General features: G+C 35.3%; 1 protein-coding gene across 6 annotated transcripts in view; it reads right to left on the reverse strand.

Annotated features, from left to right (window-relative positions):
- TBC1D5 (TBC1 domain family member 5) overlaps nt 1-27,830 on the reverse strand; it is a 305,440-nt gene that overhangs the window by 178,857 nt on the left and 98,753 nt on the right. For 5 of the 6 annotated variants that reach the window (XM_021386231.1, XM_021386226.1, XM_021386230.1 and 2 more), the window contains one exon: nt 5,325-5,459. In XM_021386231.1, the coding sequence (XP_021241906.1) occupies nt 5,325-5,424 (100 nt within the window). In that variant the 5' untranslated portion in view covers nt 5,425-5,459. Of the gene's footprint in view, nt 1-5,324; nt 5,460-13,268; nt 13,336-27,830 lie in introns of all 6 variants that reach the window. The other variant, XM_021386228.1, reaches the window with a different exon arrangement.

Below are 27,830 nucleotides of genomic sequence, written 5' to 3' on the forward strand. Positions count from 1 at the left end.
AGCTCTGAATGATGAGCACTAGGAAGAACCGTGCTGCTGGGGCATAGTGAGGCCTCTTAAAAACAATGCTATACCTCACATACATTTCCTTCCCTGGAGAGAAGATGAAAGAATGTATGTGATACACATGATGTCATACAACACGCTGTAGAAAATATTTGATATAAAATTAATAAAGTTTAGAGTACTCACTGTATTTGTTTTCTCAGCTGCTTTCACCTAGGAAAAGTACTCCTCACATGGAGAGGTCTGGACCTCTGTGGTTGTTTCTTATACATATAACCACTGAGGTGATCTCTCAAAACACAGATGTGGATGAAAACTGCACAGGGCAACTGGACTGAGGAGGATTTTAGGGGCAGAAAACCAACCCACAACACTGAATAGATACTGACTGAATAGAAGATAATAATTTTCTGCCACCAGTAACTCCAGAATGATTGTAAAAGGATGTATCTGAGACAAAAATATTTCCCATGTTTTTACTCTTAAGATTTTGGGAAATTATTTGACAGCACGTGTGTCTTATTAGGTTCTGAGAAGGTGAACACGTACTTTGTTATTTCATTTCCCTCTGCCTTCTGCATGTTTTCTGTATAACATGACATAAATCAAGTTGCTCAAAATTTGATGTAAGGTATAGTTCTATATGGCAACACTCCATAGTGATCAAGATAAAGAGGTTTATACCAGAATAGCAAAATTCTTCAAAGAGGAGAAATGGAAACACACAGAATAAGGTCAAAATGGAAATATGAATATTCTTTTACTATCTCACATTTTTTTCACGACAGCCTTGAGAATCATGAGGGACGCAGTGATAAGTTTTAGGTGGGCAACTCATCTATTTCAACTAGATTAATATCAGTCATACACTTTAAGAGTTATCTTTGTCCTTTCAGCTGCGCCATCCTTCTCCATTCTCACCACCAGTTAAAGCCCTTAGATAAGAAATATACCCCCCGAAAAGCAAATCCAAGACGCTCATACCCATTAAAGGTTTCCCCTTCTCTTCTACTAAGAACAAAGAACACGTTACATTTTTCTATCTGAAGTATGCCATTAAATAATAGCTTGTACACTAATTAAAGCAAATGTAATTGTGAGAACACACTGACATTGTTAAAGTAAATTACCCAATTCGTTAATAGTTTCAAGTGACCTTAATTGTATTAATTGTGATATTGAGCAAATTAAATTGAAGAGTATTAAACGCATTGTTCCAGTCTGTCCTTAGAGGATCAACTTTCTCATTACATGAATGAAATGGGAATACTACCTACTACATTCTTCAAAACTTGTGTCAGAATGTGGAGAGTTCTATAACTTTGAGTAAAAATTTGCTGCAGCTCAGAAACAGTTACCCTAATTATTCTGTTCGAGTGTAATATAAACCTGAAGCACTTGGAAATGAACGGAATATTTGTTTGATGTAGCACAGAGTGAGAAAGTAGAAAAGCAAAGTTCCTGAAATTTCCCTTCCTATATTCAGTGTTGATAGTGTCTGCTGGAGACAAAAAAGATGAGATTCACCATGTTATTCTGATGAAGATGACTACTTAGAATCATACAAAATAAAATGAATAAAATGAACGATACCATGAAAACTTTTTGAACACCAGAAGTATTAAAATAACACCAACTTATAATAGTCAAAAGGAAAAAAGTGATGTATAGATACATGCATGTAAATGACAGTACACCAAGATCCAAGTTAACCCCCCCCCCAAAATTTTCCTAAAATAACTACAAAATTCCATTTGAATTATTAGACTGTAAAAGTGAGTAACCCAGCCTCGTAATATTGCTAGTTATTAAAAATGCTATTTAACAGCATATATGATTGCATATATGCAATGAACATTCATTTTTTATCTTGAAAAAATAAAAAACCACACCAATATAACTAAATAAACAATCAGAAAAAGATCAAAATACTGTATCTTTTTTTTAGATACATAAGTATTACAGGAGAATAAGAAAAATCTTGATTGTCAGCTAGTTAATAGCCTATTCTGACTTCGTAAAATTGCAAACAAGCACATTCTTGTGACTCATCATAACTCAAGATTCAAAGAGCCCCAGTTAAACAAAAACTTGGATTGAATGCCCAGATCTTTCTCTAAACTCACCTCAACTATTGTGCTCTAGTTTTTTTTGTTCAGATAGGCAACTGCCTCCTGCCTAGTGTTTGCAACATTAAAACTTCTTACTGAACCACGTCTTATTATTCTCAGGGCACTTACCTAAAATCTCAAAAATACCTTGAATTCTGTGTTAGCCCTCCACTGTGCTAACAGCCATATCCTAAATAAAACACATTTTCTCTCTGTAATTTCACAGAAATCTTAATAAAAGCATCGAGTACTGCTAGACTCAATAAATACCTTTCTGGAATCCCATCCACTACATCCTTCCATGCTGATGGTAGATGAATAAAACCTAATCTATGTATATGGTTTTCCAGCCAGCTATACTTAACAGTGATCCGCATATTTCCAAGGTTTCCTCTCTGTGAGTGCCTTGGGAGACAATTTCAACTGGACATTACATCTCCTGGTTCTACATCAAGTTTCAGTATCAGCTACAAGCACTAAAAAAACAGTCCTCCATGTGCATTAGCAAATCAGACTAGCTCTATTATTATGTACTTATTTTCAATGTACTTATCAGTGGCGTGCTTTATTACTCCGTCTCAGTGAAGACTTCTGTAACTTTGTCTCCAAGGTAATCCTTTAAGCACTCAGCTCAGCTTCAAAAAAAACAATTAACATGTCCTGGTATTTCACAATATTATATAGAACATCGATTATTTTTTCCTAGCTAAAGCATTAGTGTGCTTAAACACAGCTTTCAGACACTAGAATCCTTTACTAAATTCATGCAACCTCTACTCTGCAAGGTCTTTTTTGTATTCAAGAAACAGTTGCATCTTCCCCATCCTTATAGTATCCTACAGTCTTTTTAAGAGGAACTCCACATTGTTCCTCAATGAGATGACGATTCACACAATTTTCTAATACGCTGCAGAGCTACTGTTAGAAAACTGCAGAGGCAGAAGGAAGAAAGGCTGTGCATATATACCACAATATAAATTAAGAGAATTCTCCATCCATTTCCTAAGTATTAATTTGTTTCGACAGTTAGATACTTCATTTGCAAAACACTGATTACTTCCTTATTCTGAACTTCTAACCAGGCCAGATGGACAAAAATGACTCTATACTTTGAATCTCAAAGACCTAACACTGCCTAAATATATGTTTTATTTAAAATTAAATATTAAAACTTCAAATATTTAGTTTGAATATATAAAGTTTCAAATTAAAATGCAGTATGTGTCTCACAGTAAAAAAAAAAAATCCCACACAAGAACCAAGATGAAATGGATGCTTTATATAAAATATTTACATAGATAGAACATCAAAAATGTACCATAGTTGGTAACCTTTATGACTTAGGGAACCATGTATTTACATATCTTTATCTTCGCATGTGCGTATGTGGTGTTGTGTATATATTTTTAACAGTTGACAGCTGTTTTAGAGCATACAGAGATGCCAAGCTGAATGAGGGTCTTGATTACTTCAAGATTAGCTATCTAAAGTTTCTATTCATTTTAAGTGTTGTTAGTGCGAAGAGTCATTAGTCACTTCCTTGTCTCATAGAACATCAGCATACATTTACATTGTTAATGAACATTTGGGGTAAATGAATTAATGGCACTTTTAAACATCAATTCAATACTAATAACTTTGTATGTCATAGAAATGTTAAGGTTGGGATAAAAACGAGAAACCTTTTCAGTCAAGGTAACTAATCACTTCTGGGCATAATAAAGACTAAAATTAATTTACTGTTTTTTTTAACAGGATAAAAATCTTGATTTTCCTTGAAATGAAGTTGAGAGAATTTCCAACATTTTCAGGGATAAAAATCAGAAGAAAAAGCTAATCTTTCTTGATTGGTGTAAACCATAAGCAAGCTATACTTCCTCAGGAAAATGGTTATTTTTTTAGGTTATTGCAAAGGATTAAAGTTTCTTAAAAATATGTATAAAAATGCTTTTAGTTTATCAAGTTAAAATGGCTTTATATTGTTAAGATGTCAAATATAATAAAGGAGGAACACTGACCTGGAAAAGCTATTTCATTTAATCGTCAGGCTTTAAAATACTTCCCCCTAGATGTTCATTATAACTTTTTGATACTGAAAAAGCTTTATAAAGCCATGAAGAAAAAAACAAACAAAAAACTCTCAAAGGAACAATGAAGTTTTACCCATGTATTTTAAAGTAAAACATCAGCTTCTTATAAACTGAAGTAGTAAAACTGACTAAGCAAAACTTGACATAGCTTTTTTAATAAGCACTAGTAAACAGAAGATTTATGGACAGATAAACACACAAAGAACGGTTGATGTGGGTGAGGGACTTAAGAAATGTGACAAAGTTGTTTCAACTCTGTAATTTAACACACATTTTTTAGTTTGCCCTCCTGGTACATGTGTTCAGTGACTGGAAAATTACAGGTAGTTAAGGTGCTATTGTGCACAACTGAGTACTTGAGGAATGTTTTCATGACAAGGATCTTGGCTTCTTGTTAAGCTTATCACTGTCTTCGAACCAGCTATATTGTCTTCACTAGCAAATAAGTAGAAAAGACAAGCAACGCAGACATGCATTGCATCACACAAGCATTTTGCTCTCACTGTTCATTAGAGTCTTCCAAATATTGCATTTTATTAATTTACCTTGGCTTACAAAGTAACTTCTACCATTAAGAGTCTATTCATTCTACCTCAACTTTTAGTATTTTCTAAAATAAGAATATTTGAAAATATTCTTACTGAAACTGCGTCATGCAAAAAATATGATAATCACTCTTTTTATTTGTATAAACTCTTCCAAAATAAAGCACTTAACTTTATCACAGTTTAAATAAATAAATAGGAAAAAAAAACTTAGAACCAAAGCCATGTGAAAGAGAAGAAATTTTTTTCTATCAAAAAGTAACGCAAAGCCATGCTTTATTTCAATATTCTTATGCTGAAGTCAGTGTTTGGTTTATGATTAAAAAAGGATGTCAGAGCATTAAACATTTGGCTAATGTTTCTGTCTGTAATTGAAAGTTGACTTCTCATGGTTTTCATTAGTGTCAGAGAGTTCTACACACACTCTGTGAAATGTTCTTTTGGTTGCCTTAAGTTGCCTCTAACTTCATTGAGAGAATTAAACAAATTATGACAGGTACAGTTATCATGACACACTATGTTTCTAGGTATAAAGTTAAAATAAAAAAAAACCACAGAAATACAAAACTCACCTTCCTCTGTTTTGTTCAAGTAACTCTGCAAGGGATCAATGCCTACTTCTTGTTCCTCTGTTTGCAAAGGGTGACTGGTTTCAGATACAGAATGATACATATTGGTAATAATACTTCCCACTGGAGGATATTTATCTGGAGGAAAAGCAGAAACAAACACTTAGTGTTTCTTTAACTACTTTGCAATAACCCAATTCAACATTTAAAATACTTAAAAACCTTTCCTTACTTTCTAGGCAGAAAACACCATTAGATGTCAAATAGAAGAATAACTGTATTTCCATGCAAACATTTGATTATTTGAAGTCCAAAAGAATTGTTATAGTACCTCTCAACAATCACATGCAAATAAAATGCATGTATTGATTTGAGGGACTGTGAGCTGGGGTAGGAGCCTCTCTCCTTCCTTTTCTAGCTTTCTCAACTCATCTTTCAGTCTCATTACAGAGAAAATTGATGCTAGGCCGTGGGTACAATGAAGGATGTAGAGAAAAGCTGAGGTTACAGCCATCATCACATCGTTCTGGATTCAGGACACCTCATCCTAGAAAAATATTTTTCTTTCAACCATATTTATATTTTAGAAACCTTAGGTCAAATATGAGACAAGAAGCAGGGGGATGCAAACAAATACAGAAAAGAATGAGACAATATTAATTGGTAGGATGGGTGATTTCAGTTTAATCAAGATTTATATTAGCTTTGTAGTAAGGTGATGTTAAGGAAACATTTGAAGAAACTCAATCAGCTAGTTACTGAATATCTATAAAAAAGTTCTTCCCAAAATTAAAAACGAAAGGAGAGAAAACATGTAAATGAAACCCAGCACAGGCTGAACGGAATACAAATCAATAACACACGAATGACCAAGAACAATGTTAGAAGCTCGTGTGAAGTACATTTTAAGCTAATATTTGCTGCAATGAATAACAGGATGCCAATAAAAAGGGAGAAGCAGATGGTGTTATGGTCAGAGAGGTAAGACAGAGAAATGACCTTTCCTGTACATTATCACAATGCAGTGTGTTTTGGTTAGTATACAGTAATTTATTAACAGCTTGAAAGGGATGGAGTTAACCTGCAGCACAGACCTGTGGCTGCCACTTGAGTTTTAAGTATCACTTCCTGTAGCTGCTTAGTTTACAGTATTTAAATTTCTAACTCCAAGAAAACTACATTTAAGAAGAAAGATATAAAGAGGTATGTTCCTATAGTTTCAGGATTGGTATATTACCAATTCAAAAATCACTTTATGCTTTTCCTATGGTTCTTACAAGGCATTGATCATGTATGCTTAATGCTTTCAGTTTATAAACAATAAATGAACAATCATCTCTCACTACTTTTTAGCTAAAACAGATTATCCAATGCTTCTTGGAACTGAGGGAAGGCAGGACTGCCTGCATTTGCAGTGGTAGATATTTACGGCAAATTATTACAATCAAATAATCATGGCCTTAGAGAAGATGCACCACAAATACAGAAAGGCCTTTAACAAGTCTTTGGATGATCTCAAAAAAAAACACATTATGAATGCAAGTACACTTCACGTGTTTTGTATGTGATTTATTAACCATAATCACGGAAAATACATGAATAATAACTTGGAGAGAAGCTTTTAAAAACTTCCTAGCCATTTAAACAATATTTCGATGTTTGCCTGCAGTCTTATGACTACATAATACAGGCAGATGTTTATAATTACTTGATATTTTAAATAAATGAAAAACTTGTAAGAATTAAAAGCTGATTATTTATTTAAAGAAAAATTTGTAGAAAAATATGTTTACACTTTTCTCCTGTTGGAATTCTAGTTGCTTCTCCTGTTATCTTTGCTGTATCCTTGTTAGTGCCTTTCTACTGACCTTTCAATTCTGTCTTCACAAGCCTTAAAGGCTTATTTATACTGTTCTGCTAGAGTTTAACTTTTTGTTGTTACAGTTGTTCACAACATATCTGAATAAGGCACAATGCTACTAGCTTTTCAGATTGAGAATCAGGCTCAAAACCACCTTGTTAGCAGCCACCACTTCAAGACAAAATTTGCTTCGGACTTACATTTTCTTATATTGGTAATACCATAAGAAATTGGCTCTGCTAAGTTTGTTCTCCTTATTCTTCTTTTCTGTTTCTACCTTTTCTCTTTTCTTTAATACTCCCCAAATACCATGCCTTTACAACATATAAGAGCCATAATTTACTTTACAGACAGAGCAGTTTTAAAGCTAAAGAGATTTACTTTTGATACTCAAATGGTGATTTAATCAGCTACTTGTGTTTGTTTATGGATACATTTGATTAGCATTTAAAAAAAATATCACTAACTATTAGCTTTAGTGATAGTCCAAGCAATTTCCTTTATAGTTCCATACTTAAGTTCTTCTCAGCTCTTCTAAGAAAGAACAAAGCAAACTATTAAATAATTATGATTACTCTTGGGATCTTACTCTGAGAAAGATTAATTCTTTACAGGTTTGCAGTTGATTTGTAATGGCCTATAACATATTGCTCGTATTAAGTAAGATGTAAGTTAAAAGCATTTTCAATGTGAAACAATAAAAATGTTATTAAAATCCTCTGAAATTCAATTAGCTTACAAGAATTGATACTGCCTACCTAGACTCTCAGTAAAGGCTAACAGTGTCTCCGTTATCTATTCCTACTAATTTTCTCCAGAGATGATGGGCGAAAAAAGACGAAGAGCAGGCACCCTTCCCAGCACTGGGAGCTCTACTATTCTTTAATATACATGGAAACATAATTAGGGCTGCATATGAAACATTTATCTTGTTTAGGGGAATGAAAAGAGACATGAACCCACCCACGAGCCCAAGGCAGATAAGCTTTGTGTTTGTCTCCTCTCTCTAAGTGTGAGAGCAGAGGGAGCCCTGCAGTACTTCTGGATGTATCTAGCACATGGCCCAGAGCTCAGACACCGCGGGGTGCCTCCACTGACGGCAGCACCTCACATCAGCTCCTCACTGACCAGCACACATTGAATGAACACAGTCTGGTTTTCAGCAGTAGGAAAGGCAGCTTGTTGGTACACCTGTGACCTGACAGTGTAGGTTCTCAACAATCAAAAATCCCATGAAATTGGCTTAAAGACACAAACATAGAAGTCTACTGGATATGAAAAGGACACTGTGGAGACAGTGTCTTATAATACTGTCTCACATGGTTTCCTCCACAGTCCATAGCATAGCATAAAATATCTGCCTGTGCTTCCACTAGGAAAAACTTTACTAATATTTACTTCTACCTTACTAACAACCTCCTTCTGCATAACAGAAATGAACTACCTGTTCTATTAATTATCTGCTAGCTAGAAATACAAGACCAAGGCAAAAGTCTCTGAGATTTGCTTCTAACTTAGCTGAAGTGAAAATGATGCGCTTCTCATCTGGGCAGGAACTGGGCAAAACATGGCAAAAGCATGTATTACACCAACATAGAAGAATATCACTATAGGCAAAAGAGTACAAAACAGCAGAGTCCTCTGTGTTATAATAAATGTTTGTGTAATAAACTAATCATAATGAATGTTCAATCAGAAGTTGAAACAGTCGTAATAAAAACAAATTTTTTTTTTTTCTTTTTTTAAAGCAGCAAGACTATTTATTACCAGAGGAGTAAAATACAAGACTACTCTATTGTCAGAAATTATGGTAAATTCAGAATTAGTATTTCATTAAAAAAAATCACAATCTGAACATGAATACTGTATTTCATCTCAAGCCGTAAGACCTTCATTTACCTCTTAATTTGCAGTAACTATTGGAAGAAATACAGGTGACACACTTTGTTTCAAAAATAGTTCCCAGATGATTTCAATTTAAAAATAAACTAAAGCAACTCTAAAATGTTTCCCTTTATCATCTATGCCTGCATAGAAATTTAAAATTTGATTTAATCAAATTGTGTGCACAACACAAACCAAAACATAGCCAAACTAATATCTAGTGAAGAACATTCATACTGTTTGGGCAAAATGAGAATGGTTGTTTTGAAGGTGTAACTGCAGAAGAAAAACAGAAGTGGGCAGTCAGGAGCACTTCTGATGCCCATTTGCTCTCTCTTCCCTTCCCCTGGTGGTGCAATGAAAGGAGGAAACATGCTGGAAGAGGTCCTTAGCATCAGGGGAGGAAAACTGCACAAATTCCAATTCAAGTCTCCAAAACAGCTTCCTGTACAACTTGAAAACATTCTTAGGAAAACTAAGATTGCTGAGTGGACACAATGTCAGGTCTGCAGGCTTACTTGAACTATTCCTGAAAACTTGCCTCACTCATATTTTCTGACATTCTCTGATCTCCAAACAATTAAGCAAAAAAGTAAAAACTGTAATGCATGAAGAAAGGAAACAAACGAATTTCCTATCTTAGAGGAAGAAACCAAGCACTGCTTTTTAATATTGGATATGCTACGGATGAAAATGATTAAATAAGGGTATATATCAGTACCAGTAGTGTTACTGGAATATGACATTTCTGAAAACTACTGAAGCGTAGCAAAGTATTTAAATAATACTTTGCATTCATTCTATTAGACTGTATAATCTACCTTCTTCAAATTATCTTTGGGCCTTTATTTCATGCCACATAGCAAAGTTTACCATTTTAATTACTTAAATTGATGACAAGTAGAGGAAATACTTGTTTAGCTAAGTGATAAATTAGCTGCCCTGTGAAGTCAAATTGATTAAAATGACCTGACTAAAAGCAAGTGTCTGATGTCGTAATGGTCTTGTGCACGTTTTGTTGAGTTTGACAGCATCATGTTATGAGGGTTCACAATTCTGCCCCTCATTTGGAGCTTATGAAGTAATCAAGCATGTTAGCACACTGAAGTGAGGATGGAATGCAGAAAACATTTTACAGTAGATAAGACATTTTAAATATTAGGAGGATAAACATGCATTGTATATATTTAAATCAATGAAGTTTAGATGACTTGCAAATAATCTAGAAACAGTTCCAGACCCCAGGTTTGCTTTACTGATCAAATCTCATAGGCTTTATGTGATTCCTCCTAAATGAGGCAGAAGTTAAAAAAAAAAACGTGATGCTCAGTAGAAGACTGAGCAGGAGAGGGTGTCGAGCATCCATGGAGCAATTCTGTTCTCCCTCATTTGAGCCCACGTCATACAGAATATATAACCCTTTACTGCCACCACCTCTATTTATATACAAAAGACCTGCTGCCTGGGTTAAAACCAGCTGGGATGAAACCCAGCAGGGATGGTACTCAGCCACTTCCACAGGTTGTTAACACTGTGAGGAAACATGTTTCAGGAGGAACATTTACTAACTCTGAAGAAAAGTGCACAACTTGACAAACTTTGACTAGCATAAAGCAAGTTTGTTTTCTTTCATAAAATGTATCAGATTATGTATCATTAAAATAGAATGATGCAAACATAAAAATGGACTGACATGGTAAAGCTGATTAACATTACCATCAGCTGGGATCCGGAACAAAACAAACAAGATCATTGCACTGATGGACAGGTTAACAGCCAGTGAGTCTGAAGATCATGAAATGCAATTAATTTTGTCCCATTTAATAACATTTCCTGCATTTTAACTTCTGCCTGTCTAATCTTTAATACAAAAACAGAGTTACATTGGACTTTAAATAAGTTAATTAAGTATTAAAATCAATCATGTGAAAGTCTTAATATTTAATATTGTTAGATTGTATATCAAAGTGGTTTTATTATTTATTTACTCCGAACCTTTCCAGAATACTTCATGTGGCAACAGGGGGTCTGTATCTCACAAGATAAATGCATTTACAATGCCAAATAAATTATATATAAAAGCATTTGTCTTAATACATGTCATTCAATATTAAATATCACCCATTGGTACCACCCTGAAACCCTAATCCATTTTTACCAACTGCACATTTGTATTATTCAAATGTTGTCTATTAAACAGTTGTCTCAAGAGCCACAGTAAAGGAATACATACCTAAGAACAATTATCATAGGAGCTTTAAAGCACTGTCTACAGATTTAACCCTACAACTTTCATGTCTTAACAGTACTTAAACATGCAAAGTATAAATTCAGCAGCGAATTAAAATGTCATGGATAAGAAACAGTATAAATAGCTAGGGATCATGACAATGTATTCTCTTGGTAATTCACATGATAGTTAAAAGCTTTTTTTATGCTATGAGTTAAAATATAAAATGCAAAGTAAACCCACAAAGCTATCATAAGTAAGTTATATTCTCTTAATTTAGTAGACATGGAATCTTCAGCGTATTTGCTGCAAGACGGGAATAAGCTCATGCAGTTGCTAGCTTATGGTTTTCTTGAGGCTATGTGACATTGCAAGATGCGCTCGTTTGATTCAGGAAGAAGCAGGGTAAATAAAGCAGAGAGGATTGAAAACCTTATGCACTGTTTACCACTGTACTCAATAAACATATTCCCCTACCAACCTTGTCAACAATGCTATGAACATTTGACATTTGCTGCTTCTCTCCTGCATTGAAAATGATGACAAGTAACGTACAGAAAGAATCAATCATGTTAAGTTCTCAGTGCTACAGTTCAGTAGGTTTGGTCTATGCATCTCAAAAGGAGGTGAGAGGAGGGCAGGGGAGGAGGCCAATCTTTTTAGCCTAGCTAAAGTCCATTTACTAACAACGGTAATACAGGGAATAAACAAGAGGAGCTGATAATCCTTACACGTGATCAAAATTATAACTTAATTGCCATAACAAGTAAGATTTAATGAAATAAATCATTACTAGAATAGTAATAAAGAGCAGAATTATTTGCTCAGAAAGAATATGCAAAAGAGTGAGAGTAGTGCCTTGTAAACAGGCATCTGCATTTACTTGGAAACTGAGAATGTAGGAGAAGGTTGAAATTAGGGATAATAAAAGATGAAAAGAAGGAAGACTGTAACACTGTAGAAGACATAATGGAAATGGAAACTGGCTGGACAATGTTTAGCAGGTTTTTGGAATAAGCTGTTGAAAGAGAACTTTTACTTCACTTGTTTCTATTTTGAGAAAGGAGCTGGAAAAAGCAGAAAGATCACTGGATTAAAATGAACCGGATTCTAAGCCACAAGTAGAAATTAACTCAGAAAGATGAAAATTACTAGTAGGAGTGATCTTAGAAGCACAAAGTTTATGATTCATAGGAAAGAAAAGAGGTGAAAAAACACGGTAATAAGAGGAACAAGATTTCAACAAAGCAAATTTCAATAAATTAATAGATTTTTTGGGGAGAAAGAAGCAAAGCCAAGGGAAGACGGGAACTCAGGAAACTTGGCCAACTCCTTAAGAGAGCCCTCTTATATTATATGTAGCCTACCCCAAAGCACAGGAAGGACAGAAGATGGAATTACATAAACTTAGCTAAACCATGAGTGACCCAAAGCTTGAGCAAAGAGCACTCAAAGTAAAAAGAAGATCAAATAATGCAGGTTGTGTATATAGAAGCACAAAGTCATAGGGTCAAATCAGAAAGAAAATGAACAAAAAAGGAACACAAGGAACATTCTTCATTTATCACGTAAATATACATATACACACTTTAGTTGTAAGAAGAAAACAATTAAAAGATTTGAGCTCTTATTTAAAGGAAAGGGAGATTTATCAAAGATGGAAAGGCATGTGAAATGTTTTATGCTTTACTTTTTGCTAAATGATTCCATTGCAAATCAGATTACTGACACAACATCGTTTAAAATATACATGGGCTAGCTCAGAGAAAGATTAGAGACAAGGTAAATTAGTTCTTTTCAAATAATCAGATACAATTCAGCTTAAAGTAATTTCATATAGTAGCTTTGACTAAATTGATACTGCTCTCAAAATGGGTAGTTTAACTGACTAGGGGTGCCACTTTCCCTCAACAGGCATAAGTACCTGCATGGAAACAGGTCAGTTGACCCCACTGAGTCAAAGCTATCTTACCTGACAGTTAACCAGAATTTAAACCAGGAGCAATGAAGGCCTTGCTCTTGGCACAAAGGAAGTGATTCTGTGAGGGAAAGGATACGAACAAGTGGATTACAATTTGAAAGTGAGTCAACAATATTGTATCATATTACTTCAAAACAACCAAAAGAAATTGATAAAAATGAGATGTAGCTTTATTTACAGATATAAAGTAAATCTTCCATCATGTGATGCTGGTAAGATCTAAGCTGCAGTAGAGTATCCATCTTTATATGGATAGCCTACGAGGGTCGATACCTGGCTGGTGCAGATAGAGAGGAACAACAAGACTAGTAGGAATCTAGAAAATATAACCTATGGCATGACTGAAAAATCAAAATGTTTTTCATTAGTGGGAGAAAGACAAGAGAGAAGTAAAGAAATATACCATGAGATTTCAGATCTTTACATTATTTAACTATGAAGCTAATCCCTTCTCTTACAGTAATCCAGAAGTGCTGAAAACCCTATTCATGTTAAAATGAATCACACAAAATTGGAAACCCATTAAACCAAACAATCTGCTTGCTTATACTATTTTAGAATACATTTTATTTACCTGGTTACAAAACAATTCAATATAACTGAAATTAAAGCACTGTCCTTCCAAACGTAGTTAAGACATTAAAGTAGTTTACTGTTGTTTATGGTATGGAAATGACTGCTTTTAACTATTTAAGAGTTTTACTTTCAGAAACACACAGGCACCATGCTATGCTACACACTTTATGTTTTAGTAATACATATGTAACTAAAGGGCCAAAAAATGTCAAGGCTGAAAGAAAACATCAAAACAGTGAGCTGGAAAAAGTGGCAGCTTAGCCTGCAGCCTTACCCGAAATGATAGTAACTAGCTTAGACACTAAAAGTGTATTCAATGAAGTAAGTTTCTAGGATATCACAGCTTTAGAGTACTAAGCAATTAATCTAGGATTCAGTCTTTATTCTTTCACTATTTTTAGAAAACAGTTTTCTACAGGGGCTGACCATTTTTATAGAAACACCAGCGTGTTCATGCACGCACGGAGGCATTTACATCAAATATTTCTCTTCTGTATATGCAGATACTAAAGCAGCATGGCCTCACACTGAGGTACAAAGAAAGCTGGTGTAAGCTCTGCTAGCTAAGGAAAAAGGAAACAATTTCATAGCCACTTTCAAAGAAGCAAAAAGAGCCAAAATTTGTTTTGCATCTCACAATGAAGTTAGTAATGTGAAGAACCATGAGCCATGTTCATGTATACAGTTCGGTCTCTGTGACTGAATGCGAATGGGCACAGCTGCAGAGGAAAACTAGGTGGAAGTGGGAAGCCAAGACACAGTGCTGACATCTAATTCAGTTCACACAGGAATCCCTAAGTAAAGTAAAACAAAATAAAATACTTGAAAAGCAGATAACCCCTAAGACTTGGAAACACAAGGGACAGATGAATCGTGCTAACCATGCAGGAAGTTGACTGAATGAAAACACTCTGTACCAAGGTATTACTCCTGCTGTGATTAACACTTCACTTGTTGCTTTAGTATGAATGTAGTACTGTGTTCCATGTTACTAAGATGATGTCAAGGCATATTTTTCTTCCTTTTTCAGACAGAGAACTTTGGTGCTGCATTTCTTATGTTTCCTGTGCTCGGTAACTCACAGTACTAATTCCTGTCAGGGTTAGTAATATTATAAATGGCAGAAAATTACATTACAAGTGTAATACCCTTCCTTCTCTAAATTCTTGATCTTCTAATACAGTGTTATCAGTTACAACTCATTTTCCTACCCCCTCCCTCTCTCTTATATTCTGTTCAAATTTCTGAGCACTTGGACAACATTCTATGCTTTCCTGTACATACACATCAAGCTGTCAAGGGAACAAGTAGTATTGCTGAAGTCTTCAGACAGAAAAGCAAGATTTCTATAGAATGATTTCTATAATGAACTGTTACTTGGAGGTATTTGTTCCCCCTAAAATATTTTCTGCGCAGCCTCTGCTCGTTGCCAGAGCACACAAAACACAAGCATAGAAGTCACCAGTACAAGCAGCACGGTGCATCAAACACACATTGGCAGAAGTGCCTCAAAACCTGAATTAGATGCAGGTCTTAAACAGCAAGTAGGAAAGCAGTACTTTGCAACTTTATAGATAAACAAAAGCCTGGATCTACAAAGAAATATTTAATTCTGCAGAATGTTAGAAATGTACCCTACGATTTGCAGCGCAAATAAAAATGTTTAATATAAACTAATTCAGAAATAAGGATAAAGTCTAAAGGAGAAAGTATTAATAAAACTGAGGCACAATTTATTAGTTAAAGGGCTTTTAGGTTTGGCAGTAAATTTGTTTAATCAGAAACAGCTGCCACCATCAAGTTCTATTCTCTTTACACTAAATCCCACAGTTACTTTGCCTTAGAAGTGGGTCAAGCACGCACCATGCAGTAAGAAGCAGAAGCCCTACTTCACACAACACTCTTAGCCAACACATCAGTATCAGGGTGAGACCTTAGACAAGACCACAGGTAGTAGAAGGCTCAGGGTTGACTTGAGAATTGTGTATGTTCTGCTCTGGGGAAGCAGAGCAAAACCACAGGCAGGATTTTTCAAAACTTCTTGATTTTAAATAGGTGATACAACAGATTGATGACTCCTAAACATGACAGGCTTAGTTGAGAGGTCTCTCTAATTCACCAGCCACTATGGCATGACTGAATCTCCCTATGTTGTATGAATATCATTACTTGTATGTAACAAGCAAAAACAAAATTGAATCCCCAAGAAACTGCAAACAAATTTGAAGAATTGTACTGGAACAACAGCTGTCATTATACTTTATGAAAAGCTTGCAACACCTTTGAGGCTAAGCTTTTAAGCCAGTTTTATTAAAAGAATATAACAGATGTAAACAAGATATGGTTAGACGCCTCCTAGATTAAATTTTTCCATTTGTTTTTAGAAAGCCTTCGCAGATAGGAGTTCATCTAACACACAGAGAAGAAAACTATGACTTTTTAATAATCTTTATTGAATAAATTACAAATGATGACAGCCACGATAGCCACTAACACTGAAAATCCTCCTGGACAAAACCATTGCTTTCACATAATTTCCAATTCTTTTGGTTGTGAGTTTGTTTGTTTCATTTTTTTGGTCCTTCTGACAAATTTTAATTTTCTCTCCAAATGTAAGAAGTGTGAATTAACAAAAAATTTCTTTCACATTTTTTATCCTGCTGCAGACTCTCTATGATCTCAAACCTGTCATATGAAACTGGTCACATGCAGAAATCTAGGAATATGTACTTGTTGCTATGTTGTTGCATTTCTAACAATAGCTCAGATACAGATAAAGGGGCCAGGCTTTGGATCACTTAGAGAAATAAAGAGAGTGAAATCAGAATTTTGAACAGGATCCAGAAGGAAATGGAAAGAAACCAAGCATACAGAACACAGGTGTGATCAGTTCTCACTTGACTTTTTTACTTAATAGCAAGGCTGTGCATCTTGGAGCAGCTAAAATTAGTGGTAACTTTTGAAATGTTGGTCTGTTGTATAGGTAGGCCGTTTCAAAACTAACGCCTCCTATTTATCTCAATGTTCGCTACAACAGATACAAAGAGCATAATAACATTATTTGACAGAGCAAATTATCAGCTATACAACACTATTTTTTTCAACACAGTCATCACCATCAGCCAATTTGTGTGGATGAGCTGACTGAGACAATCTTCATTTTGTGGTGTGATAGCTGTGCATGCTTGTATGCAACATGGCTTGTTTTTCATGTTGCTGTTGCCACTGCTGAAACTCACCACCCACTGCCTCACTGTGCTCACATCCACTGTTTGGTATTCACAAATGTTCAGCAAGCACTGATGAATGTCAGTGGGTGCCAGTTTTCCACGTGGAGAAATTCAATTCCACCTTTGCTTCATCTGCACTTCCTCATCAGACATCATTCTGTCAGACTGCCCCTCTGCTGCTATCTGTTGCATGGCAACAACATGTAATGGAATACTGGGGCAAAGGTTCAACCTCTGCTGCCATACCACCATCTGCCTCTGACATTGTGGATCAAAATAATAAAACAGGAGCATTACTTTCAGAGCAGCCCTTGTATTACTCATCTTTCTTTTTCTCCTAAAAGAAAGACAGAAGACGGAAGTAGTAGGTGTCCTTAGCTTCCTAAAGGAGGAAAAAGCAGACCAACAGATCTTCAAAGAAGGGGTGACAGACAGACTGCCAGGCTGAGATGAGTATTCTGTGTCAAACAAATCCAGCAATTCCACGTTTCCAGGAGGGCTTGAAGCTCAAGGATTTCTCAGGAAGGCAACAGATCCACTGCCTGCTCCCCCATATAATTGTTCTTGGGAAGTTCTTGTTCTTTGTTGTAAAAGAAAATTGTAAATCCCTTTCTGTTTTAGCAGCCACATTTATAAGTGGAGCACTGAATAAAAGAAAGCTAGGCAACTTTAAAAATATTTGCCATTTTTGGCTTTCAAGTTTTGTCAGAGTTTCATCAGAAACAAGAGCGACAACACAAAATATAACTGAGGTCAAATAATACAGAAAGATGGAATACTACTCCCTCACTATGCTACTCTGCCTCATCTTTCTCTCCCCAAAGATGTCAATGTAAGACATTATTTACCTATTTATTTTAATCCAGTAGGAATGATCAGGAGAGATGTGCAGGAAAAGAATGGAGATTTTGGTTTGGGTTGGTTCATTCTTTTGCCATTGAAATACTGTGTGTTTGCCAAACTCTTTGGTTCACACACAAGATACTTCAGTCAACACCCATTTTATCCATGGTCTTAAAGACACCATCTGAAATAACTACACTGGTTTTCATCTCCACGCAGTCCTTGTACAAACTGATATACAAATACTTCTGAGACTTTAATACAGCAATTATTTAAGTTAAGACCAGTTTTCCTAATTAAAAGCATGCAGTCTGTCATTTCTGTCTCACAACTTACACCCATATGACACTTCTGTACAACTTAAAATTAACTTAATCATTTTGATTCTATTTATATTTAGCTAGACCATCACGAAACAGCCCAGAACTCTACCCTAACCCAGGTCCTTTGTATGCCATATGTATATGCAGTCTATTACATCAATCAAAACAGCTCACAGTTCAGATGATGCACACACAAATAAATGTACTTTACCTAGAGGTCAAAATAATTTCTGTAAGAGCACAGTATATTTTCTTGTTTTTAGCTACCTCCCACAGCCATGAAGTATAAAAATTTAACAAGCTGTAAAACAACAAATTGAACACCATAGATCAAGTTTCTTTAGTGTCATGCTAGGAATGCTATAATTATAATCAAGAATACTCTTCAACTTTTAACTCTGTTTTTACTCTTTATTCTTTCTATATTGAGGATCTTGGTGGCCTATGCCAGCTTTATTACAAAATACGATTATGAGAAAGAAAGGTGAAAAATATAATAAATTCTGCTACTCTGAGATCACATATGTAGGAACTAAGTTGTCAATTTTGGCTCTCTAAGAAAGAAATAAGAAAAAAAACACAGACACTATCTCAGCTTTTTCAACCACATAATATAGTCTGGGGGATCACCATGACAGTGGATAAATTAGAATTTCACTACCAAGAAGTCTGAATTGTTTCTTAACAAGATATGAATCAGTTTTGTTCTGATTTGACAGAACTATGAGACTTTAAAAACTGCACTTTCAGTACATTAAGTACAATAGCTAGGAATTTTCAAAAATGTTTCAGAAATGTTCAGAAATAAGGTAAGTTGAAATGTATATATATCACTGCATTAGTCTCACAAAGAGAAAGCTGGAACAAAAATGTACTGAAAGAGGCAGAAATACTTGTCTACATAAGGTAGAAAAAAAGAAACTGCTGAAAAGTCAGTCTGCCACAATAGCGCTTATTTCTGGACAAAAATTTTCTTCCTTTCATATACATTAGACAATATTAAGCATATGAGCATAAGAGCTTAACAAAGCTCTATAATTTACTCTTCTTTTTTTCAAATTTAACAAAATAAACATTGATTGCTGAAATAAAAAGCAAAGGAACGCATTATATAAATGACTATTCAATTACAAGACCGTAATTTCACAGTGGTAAAAAATAGTTTGTGAATTTGTTATGAGAGACTATAGACCAAATTCTGGCTTCTTTGAAACTCCCATTGATTTTATTAAGCTAGATGGGTAGTGTCAGTGGTCTGATGTAAACGCGCAATTCACAAAAAGTTCTCACCTTGAGACTTTTTTTGCTCATCTGATTCTACTATGAAATTATTTTAATTCTGTTTATTAGGCAATAAGCCTAAGAATTAATTTTAAGAACTCTTCTGCACTGTAGCATTATGTATATTTCTGGTAAGGATTTGGTAATGCAATTTAAATATACTATATGCTACTGTGACTTTTTTTGGTATTCTATTAGTATTATAACACGGTTTGTGTTGGAAGGGACTCTAAAGCCCTAATAGTTCCAACCCTCTGCCATGGCCAGGGTTACCACCCACCAGCTGAGGCTGCCCAGGGCCCTATCCAACCTGGCATCGAAATCCTCCAGGGATGGGGCATCCACAGCTTCCCTGGGCAGCCTGTGCCAGGGCCTCACCGCCCTCTGAGTAAAGAATTTCTTCCTAATGTCTAATCTAAACTCACCTTTTTTCTCCATGTAGAACCCCTTGTTCTATCACTACATTCTCTGATAAAGAGTCCCTCTCCAGCTTTCCTATAGACTCCTTTTAGGTACTGGACAGTCACAACAAGCTCTCCCCAGAGCATTCTCTTCTCCAGACTGACCAAGCCCAGGCCCTTCAGCCTGTCTTCGTAGGAAAGGTGCTCCAGCCTTCTGATTATACTTGTGGCCCTCTGGATTCCTAGCAAAGGAGAGTTCTGCACTTATCCACCTTATCTTCACCTCTGAAAAATAATTAATACATACCAGATGCTGTGTAATGACTTTCTGAAATAAACAAATTAAAATATATAAAAGGCCTTCACAAAGCAGCACTGAGAAATGTTAATTTTACAAACAGGAAATGTGTAGCTGTGATATTTCAAACAACCCTCATCTTAATTTTCTTGAGCATACAGATGTATGCAATGTAGAAGTAAAATCTTAGCTCCCTTTACAAGAAAACAGAATTTGAGTTTTATGTCTAAATGTCAGCCCTCACTATTATAAAATTATACAGAATAAGGAGGAAACAGGGCTGATAGCGCATATAAATACGACCATGTATTAGGCTGCATTTAATTACCAGTTCAAACAACAACCTGATCTAACCTTTGACAAGTAAAATAAATGTTCTGAATAATTTAACCAAAGCAAACATTTGCTGTTAAATGCTGGCTAATTATAGTAAGAGATGTACAGAGAGGAGGAAAAAAACCAAAAGAGATGGTAATTTATACACTTCTCCTGCAATTGCTACAGCTATTCCTTGAAATCTTTGAATATTTGCCATACAGGACAGCTAATAAGTGTGTACTTTGGGAAATATTTGTCTGTGTTTAAAAGAAGAAGCACTGTATTAGAATAACAAGCATTGATTTATAAGCATCAAAGAAATAGTCCAAACACAGAAAGAAAGGTAACATTAATTTCTAGAGTATCCACCTTTTCTACTAGTGGCTTTCTGATATGAAATGTCTAAGTTTGTAATGTACTGCAAGAAAAAAGGCTACAATGAGGATTAGGCTCTTCAAAAGTGTCAGTGCAAAATCACAAAGTCTCACAATAGGATAGGGGAATACAGTTGAGTCATGTCCAGTGCACTTCTGAAAACAGGAGCAATAGATTCTTTTAAGTTCTTCCATTACATAAATACAGTTGAATGATATAAATAATTCAGAGAAATTCCTTAAAAATCATCTTCTCTCAAAACTATGTAATGATTAAATAAGTTCATCACTATTACTTTTTCAGACATGCTATCTATAACTAGATATCTATAACTACCTATATGAAATATTGAGGCTTCAAAGGAAGCTAACAATCTCAGAAAAATAAATATATATGACGAGGACAAATACTTGAAGTCAGCATGCTTCCCATATCAGAAGAGCAATAACTATGAAATTGAAACCCGTAGCAAAAATGGTGGTTTTTTTTCTGCAGCATACATGCTTTCCACTTGCAGTCTATTTCTGAACAATTGAATGGTTTTTGCTATCTTTGGGCTAAGAGTTTCACTTATTAATGCAAGGAAGAGTTAGGAGCAGCATCAGCTGTCTCTCTGCTTGTACAATAACTATGGTTCAGAAGAATCAGAAGACCATGAAAATTTCACGGACAAGCAATGTATGGTAACAAAAGAAGCCTATAAATCCCTAATCTTGAATATATATTAATATTTGAAGGCTTTATACAATCTACAAAGTACAAAGTGAAAGCCATTAAAAATATTAAAACTGACTGTAAGTATGCTCCTCTCTTTTCCCAAAAGTAATTTGTGTGCAGATAAGTTCTGGCCACAAGTTTCCAAGACAAACATATTATCTTTAAGTTACCTTTTATATTTTCATAAATATTTAAACTCTCCCTGAAATTTTAAATATGTTTATAGAGACAAGATCGCTAACATTTTTAGTCTTTTATAATGAAAAAATATGAATTAAACTATTTCTTGCACACTGTAAGAGAAACAATTTCTAAAAGAAAAAGACATAATAAATTCACAAAAAAATTACAATAGATTGCTTACTTGAGAATGAGGCAGGTGTGTTCAAGAAACTGAACTGGATTTTTTAACTTACAGTGTAAACTCAGTATTGGAAAATTGAGTTTGAAGGTCATTACTATTCTTGCTCCACAACTCAAGATAAAGTCTTTAAGCAAATAAAGTAGTAAAGAACTTGACAAGATCCATCCCTGACACTCTGGAGGAATTCAAATACAGAACTAATTTTACACAGCATCTACTGCTTATTACCAAATGGGCAGTAAAATGTACTGTTTTTGACTATGCTGAGGTGTCCATAAAAACATATTCAGCTGTATTTGGACAGGACAGAGGGAAATCATAGGTCGTCAACGGTGAATGCAATGAATCAACTCTTCCCAGCTATTATCCTGCACATAAAATTGGAATAGATCTTCGCTAGAGTTGTTTTTTCTATTCTGCACTTGAAATGTTTTTTTCAGGTTCAGCAAACTAAATTTAGCTAATTGGAGATACGTTTTATTTTTGCTGAACTAAAAGGTATCAAGAAATAAAGATGGCCACTCAATTCGACAATATTAACTTCTCCAAGAGCCTTATATTTTATTCAAACAATAAAATAAACAAAATCAGCCTAAGTTGTGAGTGCTGGTGTGAAGACTCCTTCTTAATGGGGAAGGGTAAGACTCACACTTCCAAAGTATTTTGTACTTAAAGTGCAACATTAAATAACTAAACAAGAAATTAACACAGTATTTAATAATTAAATAATTTGCTTTGATAGTAGCATTGATGGAAACCAGCGTTTATCAGATAAATCATAAGACTGAATCGCTACACTAACCAAAATCCAAAACTGAATGCTAGCATACTAAAAATAATATCTTGGTCATAAACTCAAGGAATATTTACTGTTCCTGGATATCATCTTACATAACAATCTGATACAGCAGGTGGTGTACCTTGAAGAGTGATTATAACCACATAATTTACACACATATGTACACATACTTAGGTGTAAGCCAGCTAGTATCTTTGCCCAGTTGGCCCACCTGCTGGACAATTTATCTGAGTCCCAAGAGTATCTCCATCCAGACCACAAAAAGGAGAAATATGATGACGCTGAAATTAGCCAAGATTTTTTTCCTGACTTTGAGTACAGAATTTTATCATTATCAGTGTAAAAAAACTACAGTTAGATCTTTAGATTCATATTATTGTGCAACAGTTTACCTAGAAATCAGAATTAGCAGTAAAATAAAATGTAGAATGGGTAAAGAATTATACTATTGTGGTAAGCCCTTTTGAACTAATCCAACATTTCACCCTGGTCAGTTTGTTACCATAAGGAAAAATTAATTATACTGCAAGTTTAGTGCATATTTTAGTACCGCAAATACTTATAAGGACTTCCTGAAGAGAACTCACTTTTTTTGTTGAATGGCTTTGTAACACGGATTAGCTTCCACAAGAGACTTAAACTCAGAATAATTAATTCATTTTGCAATAGTTGCTCTGAAAATAATCCCTCCTATTTCATTATGTCAGCTGATGATGTTAGAATGGATGTTGGTGGTACGGCAGTAGATGCTGAACCTCTACCTTCCATTACATGTTGTTGCCATATGACAGATGGCAGCTGAGGAGCAGTCTGGCAAAATGGCAGCTGATGTGCGAGTGGATGAAGCAAAGGTGTGTCACTGAATTCCTCCATGTGGAAAAAATGGCACCCACTGACATCCACTGACGCTTGCTGAACATTTTTGGAGACTAAACAGTGGATGTGAGCACAGCGAGGCAGTGGATGGTATGTTTCAGCAGTGGCAACAGAGGGTCACCTCCACCTACAAGCACGGCAAGCAAGCTCTTGTCCATCATCAGTGAAAATGTATAGCTAATGGTGGTGTCTATATTGAAAAATAGTGTTTTGTAGATGAGAATTTGCTCTATTAAACAGTTTTATTGTGCTCTTTGTATGTGTTGTAGTTTCCATGGAAATAAATAGGAGGCATTACTTTTGAAGCAACCCACATACATCACTGACTAGACTTAAATGAGAAATGAAAGGCCAGTGCCAACAGAGTTCAGTGATCAGCCACTGTTGTTCTCTATATAATTTACTGGTTGAGTTTAATAATTACAGTGTTGCCTTGATAATATGTAGCTACAGAATACTGGAATGAGAAGACGAGAAAACACTGCTTGCATTAATAGAAGAATTGATTTTTTTTTTTTAAATTTAAATGCAGACCCACATAAACTGCAAACAGAGTATTTACAGTGAACATCTAAGAACACTGACACTGGTTTAAACTAAAATTAATTTATATCACTCAAATCCGGAAAAACATAATTTCAAGCCTTGATCTTATTAGGATACTTAATGTAATCTTATTAGAATGTGAGCTTCTATATATCAAAGTGTTTTATACATTGCAAATATATTTTAAAGAGCTCCAATAAACATTACTGAACAATTCACTACTGATCTCCAAGCCTAGTTTCACAGGGGGTGATTACTGGGTCTGTAATTAACATAGTAGGAGTGGCAATGCCTTCACAATGGCTGTACTCTTGCTGCTCTCCAGAACCAAGTCATATGGCAGTTAATTAAATTTCCAGGACTTTCTCACCTCTTAGCTGCCCAAGGTTTTACAGAGCAGCATGTTTTCCAAAAGGACAGAGTACCTACAGATTCAGCGGAAGCAAATACGGATCATACATGCTTAAAATTTCAGAGGAACAGGCCTGGTGCCATATACATGGAAAACGCTGCCAGAAATGTCACTCAGAATCCACGCCTGCCACTCTACAGAGTTTCATATATGCTTAATGATGGCTAGCAAGTACAGAGAGCAGATCTAGCTAAGGAAAAACAACAGAAAGACAGGCAGCAGGAAAGCGATGAGCACTGTGCCTGCACTTGTACCCCACTGGCACAGGAAAAGTAAAATGGTGAGGAAACTGGCAAGACTGACGCAAAAAATGTAAATGTTTCTAAGCACTATAGAAGACCTTAAGAGATACAGTTTTTAATCTCATTTGAAACAGTTTCAATACTCCAACATTAAAGTATGCACATATATATTAATGAAGCAGACATGTTAATCCCCCCGATGTCGATGTCTATGAAGCATCTTAGCTCTTACTTCCTTCACCCTCAGTCGTGTGTAAATAACGTGCTGTGGCAACATATGAATAGTTTATAGCTCCGGCAGTGAATGAATGAATGAACACTGACCTCAACTCGAGCAGCAATTAAGGTTTCCGTTTCTTTACCCATCAGCTATTGCATATACTCACAGCAAACAAGTGTGTTTTTCTGACATGCACACTTGTCTGTTAATAAGTTAAAGGACTATTTCAGTCAAGAGCCTTTATGTTTTTCCCCTACACGCTTCGTTTCTTGCTACATGCATTGGAGTTTTCCTCTGATAGAGATGCTGATGACAAGCCAACAAAATGGAGGTGATAGCTGCCAGGGATTAAGGTAAAGAATACTGCAGTACTTTGCAGAAGCACGAACTGCAGTTGTTTCCCTCCACAGGCTTTCTAAAAGTGCACTGAGAGCTTTCAGCTAGCACTTCCAATTGATTTTAGTGTGCCGCTACACATTCCTTGCAGGACTTTCACGGGCTACAAGGATCACTAACCAGAAGAATTCCAACATTTCAAAGTGAAATAGGAATGAAATAATTAAGGTTTGTTTTGGTTTGGTTTTGTGCTTTTTTTTTTTCCTTTACAGGGGATGAAGATAACAGAAAAAAATGCAACGAGCTATGCTTGTTCCTTTTCATAGGCTCAGTTCAAAATAATTTTACTAATAATGCATTGCACATTATCAATACAGTATGTGTGCAGACAAGATTACATTCAAACTCACTCCAGTGAAACTAAATTCCAGCTGCAGCATCTTACAGGAATCAGTGAGAGCCACCATGGCTTTTCAGGGACCTGCAAGTACAATTTTGCTTAACAGTAGAGGAAAAATATTTTTCCAACTGTAAACAGACAAAATGTTACCTGTCAATCGAAACTACAGTAATCAATTTCTCAACTCTTTTTTCTCATTTTGAAAATTGATCTCATTTTCTCTGTTAACTATAATATATGGTTCAAAACTCTCAGCTGCTGTTCATCTAGCATAAAATGGTCTCTGCAAAAATAAAGACAGACCAGACCAAAGAAAAGAAACAGATCCTGATAGCTGTTAGTACATTAAATGAGCATTATACTAACACATTTGTCTTTGTAGAAAGAAGAGAAAAACAGGAAAGCTACCTGCTTTTGAGATAAGTAGATTTTTTTTCTCTTCTACACTAAGTTTTCTAGATATAACAAGGTAATTTTATTCTACTCTTTTTTAATCAAATAATCAATATGGATAACTGGTCAAGGGAAGTAAGAGTCTATTGAAGTGCAAAGTGGATGACTGATTCCTTTATTCTAGAAGGGAGTATCTTGCTGTCTTGATTTTAAAGCCAAAATTTGTAGGGAATATTAATTCAATAACTAATGCTTAACTCTTTAAATTCCATGAAATGTGAAAGTTACATAAATTAACAATCTTCATCATTCAATATTGAGATTAGCTCTGCCCCCTCCAGCCTCAGTTCTGAATCTCTTATATGTATTATGTATGCATAAATTTAAAGAAAACACGTCATTACACACAATACTTGTTTTCTCTAGCATGGCTTTTCAAACCTTCCAGCATTTTACCCAACAAAAGGGTAAAATGCAAATTATATTTTAAAATGTAGATAACTGAGAAAAAAAAAAGACATGACGTGATTGTAGACAAAAGGCTAGCTGATTGGATCGACTACAGCAGAACAATTTGGAAACTGAAGAATCAGCTGGTCCCTCAGAAGGCCCTGCTGCCACTTTCCCCACACCACGTGAGGAGACTGTATGTACATTAGAAGGACAGCAAATTTGGCAAAGCTGTGGAAAGAAATAGTTAGTTAATCACAAGTCATAATTGGTAGACTCCTTCAATTGTGTGAATACCCTCCAAGATTCACATGGGCTGCGCTATGGCTGTGCTCTGCAGCACCATTTCCTGGATGCTCTGAATCTGCTTATCAGTTTTGCTGCAGGTTTATGAGGCATTAAGGTCACTTCAGACTCCCTTCCTATCTTTTTTCCTTACCTGCCCTTCCCAGGCAGTCATTTCCCTTTTTTCTTCCTTGAAAATTCTTTAATTAGAATTTAAAAATCATGTAACATTACAGAAAAGTCAACACTTCAAATCTTAGCATTCATAACTAATGATGTATTTTCATTCATCTTCATTTTCGGAGTTCCTTGTATGTATTCATAAATCACATTTCAACCTTGTCAGAGCTGACTGTTTGAGCAGACAATGGAGTAGGGCACAGAAGAGAAGCGGCTCTTACACAGATAAGCCAACGTAACTCTACGCCTATTTTGGACATTATCTGGCAAGTGTTGCTGTATTAAGGAAGCAGTTTTTCAAGGGTCACATACAGTGAGTTCAGTATGTATTACACAGCTATTAATATACCACAGAATATACTTTGTTCATGTAATTATCTGTAATTAATATTATCAGTTCTATTAGGTCCCAGTGAAAACATCTTATTAGTTCTACAATTAAATGATTCAGAAACCATCCAATGCTATCTTTGCCTTTTAACAGTTCCAATCAGTAGCAGATCTAGGTGTAATCAACAGCAGCAGGGGGCTTTAGGAAGCAAAACAAAACAAAAACAGTAGGGATCTTTGGTACTTTACAGTAATTGATACAAGGAGATGTTATATGTTACTGCAAGTTAGCCCAAGATACGGAAAAGCTACATGAAAATTCGCTATTACCTACAATTACTGTTTCCATATAGCAACA

This window comes from Numida meleagris, chromosome 2 (genome assembly GCF_002078875.1).
Source record: "Numida meleagris isolate 19003 breed g44 Domestic line chromosome 2, NumMel1.0, whole genome shotgun sequence".
NCBI classification, from domain to species: Eukaryota; Metazoa; Chordata; class Aves; order Galliformes; family Numididae; genus Numida; species Numida meleagris.